The sequence below is a fragment of the Acanthopagrus latus genome, chromosome 2 (assembly GCF_904848185.1).
Source record: "Acanthopagrus latus isolate v.2019 chromosome 2, fAcaLat1.1, whole genome shotgun sequence".
NCBI lineage: Eukaryota > Metazoa > Chordata > Actinopteri > Spariformes > Sparidae > Acanthopagrus > Acanthopagrus latus.
This window is the reverse complement of record NC_051040.1, coordinates 22430409-22447673: the sequence shown is the minus strand read 5'-3', so window position 1 is coordinate 22447673 and position 17265 is coordinate 22430409. Positions and strand designations below refer to the sequence as shown.

General features: G+C 40.7%; 2 protein-coding genes across 3 annotated transcripts; both read left to right on the top strand.

Annotated features, from left to right (window-relative positions):
* Positions 1–429: 429 nt before the first annotated feature.
* Positions 430–6782, top strand: ilvbl (ilvB (bacterial acetolactate synthase)-like). The gene is made up of 14 exons (XM_037082466.1): positions 430–903; positions 1407–1608; positions 2009–2136; positions 2242–2492; positions 2622–2721; positions 2847–2944; positions 3166–3302; positions 3602–3736; positions 3929–4043; positions 4254–4423; positions 4707–4777; positions 4884–4955; positions 5436–5541; positions 5700–6782. Exons 1-14 carry the CDS (start codon positions 790–792, stop codon positions 5876–5878), a joined length of 1878 nt encoding a protein of 625 aa, XP_036938361.1. The 5' UTR covers positions 430–789; the 3' UTR covers positions 5879–6782.
* A 1480-nt stretch (positions 6783–8262) lies between these two features.
* fam118b (family with sequence similarity 118 member B) lies at positions 8263–17215 on the top strand. 2 transcript variants are annotated; one of them, XM_037082503.1, is made up of 9 exons: positions 8264–8486; positions 8741–8823; positions 9401–9481; positions 9661–9913; positions 13348–13575; positions 14964–15092; positions 15304–15601; positions 15995–16060; positions 16355–17215. In XM_037082503.1, exons 3-9 carry the CDS (start codon positions 9408–9410, stop codon positions 16366–16368), a joined length of 1062 nt encoding a protein of 353 aa, XP_036938398.1. In that variant the 5' UTR covers positions 8264–8486; positions 8741–8823; positions 9401–9407; the 3' UTR covers positions 16369–17215. The 2 variants fall into 2 exon arrangements, with proteins under 2 accessions (XP_036938405.1, XP_036938398.1); XM_037082510.1 differs by lacking the exon at positions 8741–8823 and having other exon boundaries at positions 8263–8486.
* Positions 17216–17265: the final 50 nt, after the last annotated feature.

The following is a 17265-nucleotide window of genomic DNA, read 5'->3' as shown; positions in this document are numbered from 1 at the left end:
CACTGTCTGATTCGTCTTGTCTTTTCTTACTCCAGCATGAACTTTGCTCTGAATGGAAATAATGCTGTCTGAACCTTTGACACTGTGACATGCCTGCTCCAGTTTCTCATTGGACCAAATGCTTGTCCGTCACATGAATGACGCGTATTCACAAAAGCCAACCGCCAACCGCACGCAGCCAGAAACACAGCGTAGCAACGGAAAAAGAAAGAAGTCGTCTCATCCTTCACAATAAAGGGAAAACGTTTGTCAGACTTGCCAGCGCAGAAAGAAACTGATGAAACTTGCGGTCGATAGTATTGATACAAAAGTTTGATTTTGTTGCCCGTATGAATGTATTATCACGGGTGTGTTTTGCGAAAACATACAGCGAAAACTAAACACAAGTAATTATTAATATGTACATTGCTGAGTTTATTTTGAAAATTATACCCGGAAGTTCGACATGTACATCCAGACAGCTCGACTTGTAAATCTATCCGCTGAAGTTCCTGTGAATCTGCACAGCTATTGCGGAAACTGGACCACTCTGTCAGTTGCAGAAGAGTCTGCTCCATGTCCTTCGCAGCATTTCGTCAATAACTTTGTATTAGCTAATTTCACCGTGAATGTGCAGTTGAATAAGGACTTTAGAAATGGGAGTATAGCGGTTGTAGGAGTAGCTCCACAGTATCTTAGCCTAGCCGAGCTCAGCTACTGAGCTGAACTGGACCAGTTAAGGGCAGGTTTGCATTTCAAGTTGTGCTAAGTTGACTTTTTGTAAATAAAGGTTTGCTTCCACATCTTAACATGGAGTCGTTTGGAGCCATTGGCACCGTTCTTGGATGCTCTGCTGGCATCGTGGTCGGAGGGCTTGTGTTTGCAGCGTACAAACTTGGCTTACTCTACCAGTTGTTTCACAAGGTAGGTTGTCACAATTCAGCATTGTTAATTTATTATGATCTCCGTGCTTTGCTTTTCCATTCTGCTCATGCATTTTAATGTAAAGGCAGCATTGTGCGGATCAGTCCTAGTTAATGCATCACACGTGCGAGAAAATCACCTGTACACTGTAGGCTGCCACAGGTGAAAAGGTAAGCTGGACTCCATTCATGTAAACTTTGACCAGCCTTGTGGTTTTCTAGCACAAAGGGCATCGCATCAGTCAGGCTGTTATTGGGATTGCACAAAGCCCACAGGCTCACCGCCACAGCAAGCCAGAACAATATATTGTTGTTGTGAAATATGAATGGAGTGAAGAGATAGTGTGGCAGCCAGGTGACCTTTAGAGGGGCCTCACCTCACACTGATAGCTTCTTTCATTTTACAACCTTGTGTATTTTGTGAAATCAGTGAAGTGACAGGAGTCGTCCAAATATCCTCCTCTCTGACTTATAACTTTTATTCCATCCTGTATCTCACTTCAGACCGAGACCAAGAGCCCACGGCATGGTGGCGAGAGCGTGGCAGAGGTGCTTCGTGCCCACGGGGTCAAGTACGTTTTCACCCTTGTGGGTGGACACATCTCACCTATCCTGGTGGCGTGCGAGAAGATGGGCATCCGCATTGTAGACACCAGACACGAGGCCACTGCTGTCTTCGCTGCTGATGCTGTGGCACGACTCTCAGGTGCAGACAAGAAGAACGCAAGAATAGATTAGCTACAGTTTTGTTTGAGCACAAATCATGTTTGGGTTTGGGTGTGCCTCCCTCTTGGCTTGTTTGACAACCTACAGCATTAATTGTGGCTTGATGACATTGGCCCCGATATAATAATGATAACAACTTGATTTGTATTGCCCCTTTCATGCAAAGATGCAGCCCGAATTGCTTAACAAAGACAGAATAAAATGACACAAAAATAAATAACAGGTTTCCATCAAGGCAGTTCACAGTTCAAAGATCCATTGGCCCTGGTATAGTATTAAATTAAGATTCAACTGTGTCAGTAACTTGTATAGTTCATTGAGTCAGTCATAAATGTGTTTTTTGGAGTTGGTTGATATGTTCTCGATTGTCTCCCCACCAGGCACTGTTGGTGTAGCCGCAGTGACTGCTGGCCCAGGCCTCACTAACACAGTGACAGCAGTGAAGAATGCACAGATGGCTGAATCTCCATTGCTGCTCATGGGAGGAGCTGCTGGTACACTACTTCAGGTGGAGTCAATTCAAATACTGAGGGCAATATTTATGATATATGATATATATTATATTTATTATTTCAGGTGTCTAACCTCTCCATCAACTGTCTTTGTGGTACAGGGCAGAGGAGCGCTGCAAGACATTGACCAGATGTCTCTCTTCAAGCCGCTGTGTAAGTTCTGTGCCTCCATCAGGACTATCAGGGAGATTGTGCCTACCGTCAGGAAAGCCCTGGCCATTGCTCAGTCGGGAACTCCTGGTCCTGTTTTCATCGAGTTCCCCATCGATACGCTCTATCCCTTTCACCTTGTCTCCAAAGAGTTTGGAGTGAAGAACCCTCCCAAAGGCCTGATGGGAAAAATTGTCACATGGTATGTTACCAGCATGACTGCACTTTGTTATTAGAATACAAGTCATGCTGTGTGAGAATAGTGTGTGTGAAATGTAGTACTGCATATAAAGTGATTTCATGTGACAGTGATAGTCTGATTCCTTGCAAGGTACCTCAATAATCACTTATTGAACCTATTTGCTGGAGCCTGGGAAACAAGAGATGTGTCTCCGCTTCCTGTTGACATCCCACAAGCCACAGATGATCAGGTAAAAGTTTAAGGTTTGATGTTACTTGTTGATGCAACAGTTATTTAGCTAAAAATGTTACAGTATAGTACAATATTAAGAGAAAGATACCAGAGGTTTTTTTTTTTTCCTTCATCACAAATCAGGTACAAAAGTGCATAGAGTTGGTGAGTCGGGCCAAGAAACCAGTAATTCTGCTGGGTAGCCAAGCAACACTACCCCCAACACCTGTTGATGATATCAGGTAACAGACAATTGTAATGCCCCCTTCCTCTCTACTTTTCTAATTTGAGTCTTATTGTTTTTCTTTTACTCTTGATTATGTTGTTGCTCACTATCAATGCTATACATTTTAATATTTATATTTGTGAAATTACTCTGCAGCATTTGGATACCATTGAAGTGTTGTTTGGTTATTTTTACTTTGCGATGCTCATTGGACCAAATTGTTTTCCTGCTTTATAGGAAGGCATTGGAGGACTTGGGCATCCCATGCTTTCTAGGGGGCATGTCCCGTGGCATGCTGGGTAAAGACAGTCCCATCCACATCAGACAGAACAGACGAGATGCTCTGAAGGATGCAGACTTGGTGCTCTTAGCAGGTCAGACCCAGACAATCAGTCTTAATCCTATATACTAACATGGAAACATAACATTTTTTAAAGAGAAGATATCTAGCTAACACAAGATAACAAGGACTAATTACAACACAGTTATACAGCAGAATTCCATATGCCTCATAGAATAACTGCTGATCCTTGTTAAATGGATCTCAATCAGTTGTTAATGCATTTCTTCATGAAATACAGTCCCGATTTTTAAATGTATTTTCAAAGTAGCCAGTATAGCCCAATGCTAGCCAGAACTTGAGCAATTTTAAGATGGAGTGTTTTGTTTGCAGGCACTGTGTGTGACTTCAGGCTCAGCTACGGCAGAGTTCTCAACAGACGCAGTAAGATCATCGCTGTGAACCGAGATAAGACACAGCTGCTGAAAAACTCAGATATGTTCTGGAAACCAACTGTAGCAATTCAGGGTATGTTCACAAGCTGCCATCATGATGCATGATCACAATTGAAGTAATTAATTGTATGTATACATCAGTGTTTATCATTGTAAATCTTCAGTGATTAGTGAAGAAAAAGCCATTTAAAAAAATCCTTTTTACATTAAAGTTTGCATGATATAGTTTCAGCATTGTGACTTTAAAAATATCTGTCTATTTTAGGTGACGCTGGTTCATTCTTATTGCGGCTTTCAAAAGGCCTGAAGGGCCATCACTGTCCGGAAGAATGGCCTCAGAGTCTCAAAGCAGGAGATCTGACCAAAGAAAATGCAAACAGGTACAGTAAGTCAGGGTGATGGTTCCTGGTCCCTGTTCTGTATGTGTATGTGTCAGCATACAGTATATCGAAAAGCCATCAGTGTCACCGGGACAAATTTCCCCTTAACTTACATTGTAGTTATGATTATATTATAAAAAAAAAGGTCCTGATTAGATTGATCTCTAATAACAAGAAAGCAAACACATCAATTCATGTTTTGTATTCCAGGGCTAAAGCTGATGAGAAAACCGAACATCACTTAAATCCCTTGAAAGTCCTCCACTGTGTGGATGAGCTGATGTCAGAGGACAGCATCATTGTAGCCGATGGGGGCGATTTTGTTGGAAGTGCTGCTTACATAATGAGACCAAGAGGACCTATGCGTTGGCTAGATCCAGGTTAGATCTCTGAGACCAAACAACAATTATTTTATGCAGTGCTGTTGTGATTAAAGTAGCGGATGTTTGATCATTAAAATGTGAGAGGAGAGTGTTATGTTAGCAAAAACAAATAATGATTTCAAGTCAGTTGATTTGTTGTCTTTTTATTGCCATATAAAGAGGTTACAGCAGTGCACCAAACACTGAGTCAAGTCCTACATAATCATACGTCTGTCTAATCATGCTTCTTTGCAGACATATGAATATAACGTTAACTGTTAACTGTTTCTCGTACGTATAGGAGCCTTTGGGACCCTGGGAGTTGGAGGAGGATTTGCCCTGGGGGCAAAACTGTGCCGACCTGAATCTGAAGTATAGTATTGATTTAGTTCCTCATTTCTAAAAGTGCTCTAGTCTGATCGTCTGTTGATCAGTGTCCAGTCTTTATGAATTAAATGTTACTTTGTGTTCCTTGTAGGTTTGGATTGTCTATGGTGATGGCTCCTTAGGATACAGTGTCGCGGAGTATGACACGTTCACTAGGCATAAGGTAAAATCACGGATCTCAACATTTGCACTCTTCTATCATCCATAATAAATGTGCAGTATAGCAGATATAAAGCATGTGCCAGTATTAATCTCAACATACATGCACCAGGAGAGTGACATAGATTTCAGTCAAGTACAGTTGGCATACGCCGGCACTGTCCCTCAGGGGTTGTTTGATCAGTCAAATTTAGAAAAAAACGTGTGTGTGGAATTATCATGAATATGTGTGTGATATCAGTCAATCACTGTTGTCAACATCCTATGTAATGGAAGGGCAGCTGTTTTCGTGTAATTGATCACTACGGCATATGTTGTCTATAGGAAACATTACATGATTGTAATGTTAATTAGACACAGAGGTATGACACCTCTAAAGTTGTGTTTACTTTATAGAAGATTGACACACTGTTATAGACATTGCTGCCATCAAAAAAATCACAATCACTACTGATAATCCTCATTTTATCCTGTTTGTTGCTAGACACCAGTCATATCTGTGGTGGGAAATGATGCATGCTGGAGTCAGATATCCAGAGAGCAGGTTCCCATACTCGGCAGCAACGTGGCTTGTGGCCTTGCATTTACAGGTACATTTTCTGCATAAGATGTTGTTTAGCTGCTGTGATGGCTTCAGTATGGACAGATTATAACCCACACTGTGAGCAAAAACAATGTCCTTATCAATGTATTTATATGTGTTGACTGGGCAGATATCAACTGGCATATTTTCTTCTCCTTCTTGCAGATTATCATATAGTGGCAGACGGTTACGGTGGTAAAGGCTACCTTGTGGGGCGCGAGGACGAGGACAGGCTAAGTGACATCATCAAACAGGCTCAGAAGGAGAGCCGAGAGGGCAAGGCTGTACTTCTGAATGTTATGATAGGGAAGACCAACTTTAGAGAGGGCTCTATTTCTGTATAGAGCAGCTGTGATTTCTTGAAACAGTGCAGTCCTCTTCCTTTACCCTTTGGCTCTTCATAGACTTGTCAGGCTCTATGAAGGTTTATAGGAAGAACATACTGTTGGATACTCAGCACTGACCAGACCTATGCTAATCCTTTGTGCCCTTAAAGCCATATTGCTGAGAGGAAATGACTTTAAAGTACGCAGATCTTCTTTTATGAGCAGTCAGTTGCAATAACACTTCAGGATCATACCAGTAACACATCTGCAAAGTCATGACTGATTTGTCATTATCAAACGGTGACTGTTCATAAGCAGCATTTATAACAATGTTTATAATGCATAGCTACCTAATTCGTTATCCTGCATTTATTTTGGTCATAAACTATTAAGTTCTACTTAAGTAAAAATACAATAACCCTAGATCTGCCAGCCGATAAACTAAAGCTTTAGTTGTGCTTCATGCTACTTTCAGGTTCATGTTGTGCTATCTCAGCTAATTGCTGCATTTTAAAAAGGGAAACAGTGAAAAGTGAGGAAACTTGCTTTGTCTTGGGATTTTACCTCTTCAGGAGCTTGGGGTCAGATTTTTGAACTCCAAGCAGCCTATTATAACTTTAGATATTTCTTGCAAATATAAACCAGTGACTGAAATCGTTTGTGAGCGAGTGCATTGGTTTAAGTTATGAAATGTGACCAGTATGCCTTTCTCTCCTGTTATCAAATGAACATGGAGCCTTTTTATGATGAGGATACATGAAATCTAACAGCTGTAATGTTCTTAATCAGTTGATTATTTGGGATAAAAATCTTGTGTTGGATATGATTTTTTATTCTTTTTTGAATGTTGAAGATCGACAAATGGTATGTCTTTCAGTGTTTGATTGTGTCTTGGAATACATTGGTATGTATATATTGAAAATTTGTCTGCTGATTCAGTTATGTATTTAATACTAACTTGTATGCATTGATGTGGGCTATCGTTTAAAATAGGCCTATACAAAATATGTATTGCACTATAATACTAACTTATTTACTCAACAGGTGAACACATGTGTGGATCATCTCACTCCAGCAATATATATTGATGTTTTATTTGGTAATTTGAGGGAAGTATGTCACCCTTTTGATCATGAAATGTTAATTTAGACAGATTCTCAAATAAATTGGAAAAAAACCAAACAAAACAGTAATGAGTTGGCTTCTCAATGATCAGAGCACAAACTATATTGTAGGCTTCTGTTTGATTTTACAGATTCAAGCACCTAGTTATATTTTGTTTATAACAATGCAATGACTGCAACAACACAGTCTAATCAGAACTAATTTAAAAATCTCTCATTTTACAGTTACAGTATGACATCAACACATGAGATCAGCATAATTGTATGTCATTATTGTTGGTACAATTAACAAAACATACAGCGTGGTTAGAAAACATTTGAGAATTTACATTTAAAAAATGCAGTTTTCTTTTTGAACAGGAGATGGCAGAGTCTAGTCGTGGCTTTCCTGAGGCAGTCTATGCTGACGTGTTCCTGTTTAGCATAAGTTATGAGGAAAAAGACACATGTATTGGGAGAAAACGGGCCATCTGGGAAAACATCTGCTGTTATGTGTCTATAAATGCCAACTTGATTACAACATGTGTTTTGAGTGATTGATCAAGTGAAATCAAAGTATGGTGTCTTTTCTCAATTACAGAGGCTCTGGCATTTAAATAATGAAGCAAACTGAGCGTGAACGATGCCTTGCTGAAAGTTATGAAACTCTTTATTTTTTTGTTATACATATTGTCTAATTGTAAGGCCTTGGACTCCAAGACTTATTGGTTGATTTCTAATCTAATATTGCAGATTTGCATACAGACACCCAAATAACGCTCCATTATAAAGTGAAACGTACCGCTCTATTCAAAAGGCTGCAATCATTGCATTAATATTATAGTGCATAATGTGCATTGCATATGCAACGAGCAACAGCTGTTTCAACAGTTTACAGTCCTCCAGGTTGTTGATGTTTAGCTTCTCCGATCGACGTCACCAAGTCAGATAGGCCCTACTTCTGCTGCTTTCAAGTGCTCCTCGTAAATGTCCCCGTCATAGCTTAGGGTTGTTAATAAATGCTTTGTTGATGTATGCTGTGATACATGTATATCAATTATACTGAATAATCCAATATATTTATTGGTCCTGAAACAAGCTTGATCATGACATGAAAATGGCACGGAAATTCAGATTATTGCACGGCGCTGCTGTCTTTTCATACAGGATGTGGATAACTCTAATATGTAGGCGTCTGGTTTGTGGTGTTTTGGCCATGCTACCTTACTGAAACATTTTCCACACTGGGCAGTAAGGTTCGTGGTCGGTTATTCGTACAGCACCTGAAGGCATCCTGAGATCGGACGCACATCACCACAGGCGGTGACTTCAACAGCTCAGTTAAACTTACACATAGACGGGCGATGCGTGAAAGAGTAGCCGGGAGAGTCGAGAGCATTGCTGGTGTATAACGGTACAGGTTTTATTTGGTTTGTTTTGGGTTTTTTTAGCCAAGGAGACTGGTTAACAAAAATACATTCAACTTTAATTACTCTACCTTCAGAATGACAAGTAAATCACAGGTAGGTTTGCGCTTTTAACAACCTCGGGAGATAGCTAACCTAGCTCAAAGCAGATATCAAAGTTACGTTAGCTCAACGCTAGTTGTGAGTTAACGTCTGCCGGGCTTTGTTCGTCCCGTATGCTCTGGTGGCACAGTACCAATTTGCCGTAGACGTAAAGTTAGTATCAGGTTAGCCTTACACCGTCATAAAAGCTAAACGCACCGAACTCAAGTCCATTTCCGAGCTATTAAACGTGACCCACGCAAATACAGAGACGAATTTGGCTGACTTCGAATGAAAAGGATTACCGCCTGAACAGGAATAAACGCTGGGCAATCAACTTACCGATATCAAGGTGAGTAATGGTAACGTCGTGTCCGTGGTGTGAAATGTTACTGGTTGTTGTGTCTCCAGAAATCAGTGCTGGTATTAAAACTTGGGACTGGGTTAAATGCTAACGCTAACTGTCACGGTGGGGGGCATTGGTTTTGTGTTAAAGTTAGAAACATTAGCCACCTAAGTCAACAAAAATAGCTAACGTCACATTGCACACATTGTCTGTTACAGTTTCCTGAAACAATAGCCTTAATGTAGGTCGTATTTCTGTAATGACTAACACCAGATGTCATCATCAGACAGGGTGTGTGGTCTGCTCGAAAAACATTAAAAGATTTCCTGTTTGCAAAATGATAAACACAGTGGTAAACATGTGGAAGCACAGTGTTCATTTGACATGAAAGTCTGAACTGTATTGATATGTCCCTTGTAATGTCCCTTTTTGACGTGAGTCCAATATGATGATGAGTTTGTTAAAAGACAGTTAGTTTCTATGTGGCAGGCTCTCATAGCAAGAATTGTTGTATTGTGTTGCTTATTGTTGAGCAGAAGTAGTCATCAGAGTAAGCACATGGTTGATCATGTTTCTCTTACAGGAGCTGAATGGCCTCTGTTGTTGCAGTGAAGAGACCCGCGGCTGACTCTCAGGATGCAGACTCGAATGCAAAAAAGCCCAGGTACAGCCTCAAATAATATCTTTGTTTTCTTGAGTTCCTCATTTTTGCCAGCCCTAATCAAAGGTAGGTTTTTGTTCCAGTGTGCTTGAAAATGGTTTGTTTAACCTTAATGCTGTCAGAACGATTTGGGAAACATCAAGTTTGGAACCATTATCAAGCAATCTCTGTCTGCCCCAAAGGAAACTGCTGCCCAGCCTGAAGACCAAACGAGCCCCTGAGCTGGTCCTTGTGATTGGCACAGGGGTAAGCTCTGCAGTGGCCCCTCAGGTCCCTGCGCTCCGCTCCTGGAAGGGCCTCATCCAGGCCTTGCTCGATGCAGCCAATGACTTTGACCTGCTAGAAGAGGAGGAAAGTCGGCGTTTCCAGAAGCACATGCAGGAAGATAAGAATTTGGTGCATGTGGCCCATGACCTCATTCAGAAACTTTCCCCGGTAAGCCTCAGCCTTCTTCCTTTCCTTTCCTTTCCTTTCCTTTGTACACCACCCTGTTACACATGCACAAACACGTGGCAGACAGACTGCCAGCTCACTGTCCTTTCCTCAGCTGGGGACATTTTCATGGATTGAGATAAGGCATCTTAGTCTTATCTCTTGAAGAGACACAGCTGATGACACCAGGCCTGTTTGTGGGTCTTTTTCTCAGAAATGAATTTTGGTCTATACAGATCAAGTTTTTTGTCAGGTGATGTGAGGCTGGGACTGGGTTTTATCTTTATCAGTAGCAACCAGTGCTCTCCTCAGGGCTTCCTCAGAAAAAAAGGAAACACCTGATGATGAAGGCAGGCAAGGTGAACAATGAGCCCTTAATCAGGGCTAACAACATATACAACAAAATAACAAACCTGCATTGAACTGGTTTTCTATTCTAAAACTACTGAAACTGAATAACTGAGAGTTCATAAAGGTGGTTAAGCATCTGCAGTTACTACTAGGGAGTAATGCACATAGCCAAGATCATAGGCTGGTGTGGGCAATCTTAGTTGCCACTTATGTTTAATCAGCAAACAACAGCTTACATTGGAATGAACTTCCAAAAACTATTTAGCTGATCAGTGGCAGCTTTTAAGTATTCCTAGTATTTAGTCTGGTGCTCATTTTGTTCTTGTCATCTAGTGTCAACAATAGCTTAAGCAATAGCTAATACATTTTCCAAAGTGAAATGAAAACACTACAAGCTGGGCATCACGTCTGGCTTAAACCACCCATTTTGTAGTGTGACATCCCCATTTGTACGTGCAAATCAATGTGCGTGATGGTTCATATTACATAACAATTTGAATACTCACCTCTAGGCTGTCTCCTCCTTAAAATTCAGAGGCATCACCTAACAAGCCTTTACAAGCCCAATATCACTAAGATGCAACTTTTTTTAAAATGTTCCCTGTGAATGTCATACATTTTGTACCCTTTTTTATCCAACATTGCAGCTGCAAACTAACTGGAAATTGCAAAAAAAAAAAAAAATGTAACTAATAAAGACATTTTTGGCTTTTCATATAACTCAATTCTCTTTCTTTTGGACCGGTCTGGTCTGGAGCAGGGCTGACAGATGGGAGCCTTAATACCGTTTGCCTCCTGAGTTAGTCATGTCTCATCGCACCTTTGACATTGATAAAACATGCTTTGTTTCAGCCCTCAGCCTGTCAAAGGGAACAAACAGCACTTTTATGGCTTTATCCATCGTGGGTTTTTTTTCAATCCACAGTCGTGCAGACACCAGCCCACTGCCGTTGGCTATGGACACAGCAGGCTGTAGCACGCTGAGGAAAAAAACAAGCATAGAATAATATGAACCAGCAGCCCCCCAGCCCAGATTTCCCTGTCAGACAGAGTTGCAGCACAACCCAAATAGAAAGTATGCAGCAACTTACAGAGGAGTGTATGAATGTGTAGTGACTCAATTTACAAAACCCCATCAGCAAATTTTGTCAGTGTTCCAGTTAAGTATACACATGAGCACTAGACATGAGTTGATGACCTCTGACCCAACAACAATAATTTCTTCAAGACTGAATTGTAGCATTATGATATGAGACAATATGTAAAAGTACTCAAAACACCAAAAGAAAAGTGAGGAATATGAGGGTGTTATGTTGTCAATTCCACTAACAGTAGGCTGTGAGAGTTTAACCCACTTTCCATGGAATTGTTTATAGCCTGATTATAGCAGGCATGCAGTGTCCGGTAATGAGGGTAATCTGATGCTAAAACTCAGAGACGCTGTTTTTCTTTTCAATCCTCTCACACCTTTGACCTTGGAAAAAAACAAGGCTAATTACCACTTTGCTGACCAGTTCATTTGCTCAATTCAGGCAAGAAATATAAACAGTGTGTTCCACAGGGTCAGAAACATTTAATAATCTGTTGATAGTCATTCTGGTGTTAATCTAAGATAATTTAATGCCTTTGTGTACCTTCCTGGAAAAGGAAACTGTCATAGTGAAATTAGTAATGCTGAAGACACTAGATGTGGATAATGAGCTTCATCCTGTTGAAATGACTCCTGCTGTTTAGCCCATTAGAGCTGTAATCTCTTGAAGTCAGCAGAGCATTTCCCTGTGCTAGGATCACCTTGGTCACTGCATCTCTGCTTTACTCTTTGCTATTCTTAGCCACCTGTCGCTTTTCTCTTTTCTTTTTTTTTACAACAGGCTCTGCCAGGTAAGGTTGAGATTCAGACCTTGTAGTCACAGCCCATAATCTCTTGGCAGACTCAGGTCATATGTGAGTTGCTACTTGAGGAGCTGTAGACAGGATCAGAGAGGGTGATGTGCTGATGCAGAACAAATACCCCCTTGAGCAGATATTTTGAAAACCAGTTCTCACTTGACACAATAATTTCAATAATTTGACACCAACCTGCTCTATTTTAATTTTTATACTGTCCACCTAAGACTAATGCGATAACATTTCTCATGTTCAAACAGGATAAACAAGCTAGTTCTTCCTAATCTGGAAATGTCAAGTTCCAGTGGGGCAACTCAGAGAATGCAAAGTTTTGAGCAAATGAGAAATACTCTACATGATATCTTAAGACTTCTTGCTCTTTCCTAATCATTTCCACCAGAAATGACTCTATGAATCAGTCTTTAGTAGGTGCACACAGCATTTTTAGGTTGTAAACAGTGTAAATTCTCATCTGTGTTAACAAAGTGCAGATTTTTTTTTTTTTTTTTTTTTTTATGATTTGACCCTTCTTGTGTTAAGACTCAACTAATCAGTGCAGATTCGAGGACAGTCAGCACATTCTTGTCGTTTGTTGTGAAAAGGCAGGTGCCTTGGTTAAAAATGTTTCCCACATTGCCACAGTTCTTTGCAGTCACATATGCTTAACTTAAATGTGAAACCTTTCAGCCTCGACATTAGTGGTCCAGGGATCACTTTTTGCATGACTTACTTCCTCTTCGCACACTAGATCACAATGCTGATGGCTGTTTGCTGCTTTTTTTTCACACTGGCTCTTATCGTTCTGCTTTCAGCCACATTCAAAGGTACTTGGGTCACAATTGATCATCAAGTTTAACTAGGACGAGTCCATGAGTCCATGACACTGTGTGAAGTTTTGACATCATTATACTTGTCAAAAAGTACATTGAAACTTAGTAATTTGTCAAGGTATTTATTCTGACATCACCAAATCTTATCCTTACATTCAATGTAATTTGTTATTAAAGTTTTACTGATATTTAAATTTCAATTCTGACATTTCTGACCTACAGAACAATTGAAAAGTATCCCAATTGAATAATTTCTGGCATGTACACTTCTAAAAAACTTAATCTCTGCAGTTTCTTCTACCCAACACATTATTACTCCTAGCATTTCCTTTATTTTATTTATTTTCATTTATAAATGTATTTTTACAGCGAACTGGGAATGTGCGATCCACATTCTTCAAGGACTGTCTATACGAGGTGTTTGATGACTTGGAGTGCAAGATGGAGCATGCAGGCAAACATCTACTGCGCTCAGTACTACAGTTAATGGAGAGTGGTGCACTGGTCCTCACTACTAACTTTGACAACCTGTTGGAGATCTATGCAGCTCACCAGGGCACCAAGCTGGAGTCTTTGGACCTGACAGATGAGAAGAAGGTAAACAGCACTTCCATTATGTTGGAATAGATTGATCTTTCCCAGTAACAACACATTCAGTCAGCTTTTTCAGATGAGCGCAAAGGTCACTAAAGCATGCAGTAAAGCAAGTCCTATAGGGGAATTCCACTATTTTTAGACCTGGGCCCTATGTTTACACATGTTGGTGTGTAAATGAGTCAGACAAAAATCTTGGAAGTCCAAGTAGATCACCTCAGTGGTGATTTAGGCTGTAACGTCTGCAATATAATCCCTCAGGGCAATGTCAACCAGGGCCACCAACAGTTGGGAAACACCATTTCAGTTCAGTGTCCAGGGTCCCAGGTCATGGGTTGGCTCAAAGGGTCTTGCAGTACTCTGACACCTTGGATGCCTTAGAAGATTGTCTTGTTGTGGGCACCGGCAGCCCTCACTTCATCTGTAATACAAAGTCCACAAATACTTCTTGGTTTTGCCTCTGACAGCCTGAGACTGTTGTTCCAATTGTCTGACAAGATTACTGTATGATCCCTACAGAGAAATACATTGATATTAAGGAGTAAAATTCTTGTGGTTTAATCAGAAACAGCTGCTATGTCGCTCTTGCTGCTAAATCCACCAAACTCCATTTACAGAAACAGTGAAATAACAAAAATAGTTCATTCAAACTCGGCAAGAATCAACATAAAACTCACTACCTACCCTAGTTCGACTTTCCCTTGTTCCGGCAAATTACATGTGAAATATTCTGGCTCAACCTGCTGTTTTCTATCAGGATGAATTAAGGTTTTATTTCAACCAAACCAGTTGGCGATTGTCTCGGAGTGTGAGTTTTCAGGTAAATCTGCCTCGATGGTATGTTGTCCTGCCTTTACCTTTAGCGTTGCACAACATTGTCTTTTTTGTGTAGTTCCATGTCTGCTGGTTTTAGAGAAAAAAAGTTGATACTTTGACCTGAAAGACCCTTTTGTCTCCTGACAAGGAGAGAAAGGTTAATGTTCTAGCCGTTACTCGGCTGCCTTCGAATTTTATAAATGGAACAATATTTGCGTTTGGCCCAAGATTTCGCTGAAACGGAAGTGTGCATTTTACCAGGAATTCTGGTTTATTTAACTTTTGACTGGTTTATCCACAGAATGTCAGCAATTGTGTAATTTATGTCCCGGCTGATTTAAAGATAGTTTGAATATTTATTAAATTAAACAGAAGTTTGAAAAAACTGGTCAGAGTTTTCTGAGAGACCCATCGCTCTGCCTCTCAGTCCTGGTATTTATGCCTTGTCTCCATCAAGGCTAATATCCTCTCACTGCTGTTCAGTGATTTTACTCCCTGCCCAGCCAGAACAGGATTGAGTGCAATGGACTGTTAAGTGTGTGCTTGTGTGTGCTTGTGTCTGTGTGTGTGTCTAGGTGTTGGAGTGGGCTCAGGAGAAACGGAGGTTAAGTGTTCTGCATATCCACGGTGTTTACACCAACCCCAGTGGTATTGTACTGCACCCTGCTGGATACCAGAATGTACTGAGGAACACTGAGGTTATGGTGAGTCACTACTGGTTATGATTCTGATTAATGACTTTATTCTGCAAAGACTCTTTAGTGTAAAGTGAAAATTATATGGCACGTTATGGTATTACATTAAAGTTGAGCACAGGTAGTAGTACCAAATGGCCTCTATCTATGCACTTTGATTCATTTGAAATGTTAGCTTTTGTATGAGCACAATGACTTACATTACCCCGGGTTTCCACAGCGTGAGATCCAGAAGCTGTACGAGACCAAATCATTTGTGTTTCTCGGCTGCGGGCGCACTGTAGACGACACAACTTTCCAGGCTCTGTTCTTGGAGGCGGTCAAACACAAGTCGGACCTGGAACACTTTATGCTTGTGCGGCGGGAGGATGTGGGCGAGTTCAAGAAGCTGCGTGACAACATGCTTGACAAGGGCATCAAGGTCATCTCCTATGGAGACGAGTACGGCGACCTGCCCGAGTACTTCGAGAGGCTGGCTAATGAGATCTGCAACCGTGACGTGTCTACCAACGGCTGGGGTAAGGAAGACCAGCTCATTTATGTGTCTGTTTTACACATCAGCTCAATGGAAGTTTCTCAACACACTATTTTTTCTCCTCATCTTAACTTTCATCATAAACTACTATTTCTGATAAGTTAATTAAACAGCATGCAGGAACATTAACCTTTGCATATGACAAATTAACTTTTCAATCCAAGATTTTCCACAGCCATGTTAGTATAATATTGCTATAATAAAATGGCATCAAAAGAGCACATTACCTGCACCACCAGGACAGACAGATCCATGCCTTAGAAATGTGAAAAATGAAAATGTCCAAAAACACAGTAGACCATGGTCCTATTTTTCTTTGTGTGACTTTCTGGGAAGCCTGCATTTTATAATTGTCTTTGTTTATCTTTTCCTGCAGGGTCCCCCTCACAAAATGGGGAGGAGCAGCAAAACGGCTTTACCACACAGAAAAGCCTCCTTCAAGGTTAGGACTGAATGCTTCTTTGACCTCAGGCTGTGGCCACTTGGCAAGAGACATTTGAAGAATCATACAATATATCACTGTCCAGGACTCTTTGTTTTCTTACTGCATGCTGGTAGATAGAAAACTCAAGTCTGCTATTGATTTTCAGTATCAAAAAGACCTGCTGGTATTCCTTTACACACAGATGTAACCGACTTTGCATTATTGCATGCATGGCAGTCAGTGGCATTTGGCAAACATTTCACTTGATGCTTTATGTTTCTCAAATGTCCCTTCCTTCTCTTTTTGCCCCAGACTATCATTCTTGACAGACAGAAGTCGGGATCAGTATCAGTCAGTTTCCTCCACAGCACGAGATCAGTCCACTTTGAGTAATCCTCAAGTCTGATTTCATTCATTGGATTTAGGAATCCAGGAACACAAATGGCCGTGGGAGACCTAACAGCCGTTGTCAGTATTTTACAGGTGTCTTCTATTTTCCTCTATCAGTTCTTGTTTAAAAGGGAAAGGGGGAGTATAAAGTAACTGTCAACACCAATACCCAGCCTCACAGTTCCACTTTACTGTACTGAAATGTTGCTCAACTTTTCAGCAGTTGCAGTAGAAAAGACTTGAAAAGTTTTGCAAATGATTGGATGGTATGTTCTCACTTTATCTTGACAAAAATGATAAGTCCGCATCCACCGACAGGTGGACTGTGTTGCATTGATTCACTGTATGGATCTGGACTTCCAAGAAGCACTAAGACAAACTGCATGAGCTTGACCCGCCTTCCCCTGCGAGAGAAGTTCTGGGTGCAAGCTATAACGCACATCACACACTCTGAAAAACAGTCCTGTGTTTATATGTAAGGATTGTATCTGTGCTCAACCCTGAAACCAGGAAAACTTGATTTGCACACTACTGGGTCAGGAATGAGGATGGGTTGGAACGATTATCAGTCGTAGATAGGTTACTTGATCTGCAAACACATTATGATTCTGTCCTCAGAAGATGTTTTTAATAACAGAGGCACTCAGCCAGTAGCAATCACTTTGGCCACTCCTGTGCTGAAAATGTTCTTTGTAAGCCTTTTTTGTATTTTTAATACTTGCATGTGTTCTCTGACATGGTATTTATGAGTACTATTTTCAAAATAAAGCTTTTGGTATCTCATTTGTCCTGTCGTGTTTGCATGCCTAATGATGACCAGACAGGAACAGTAA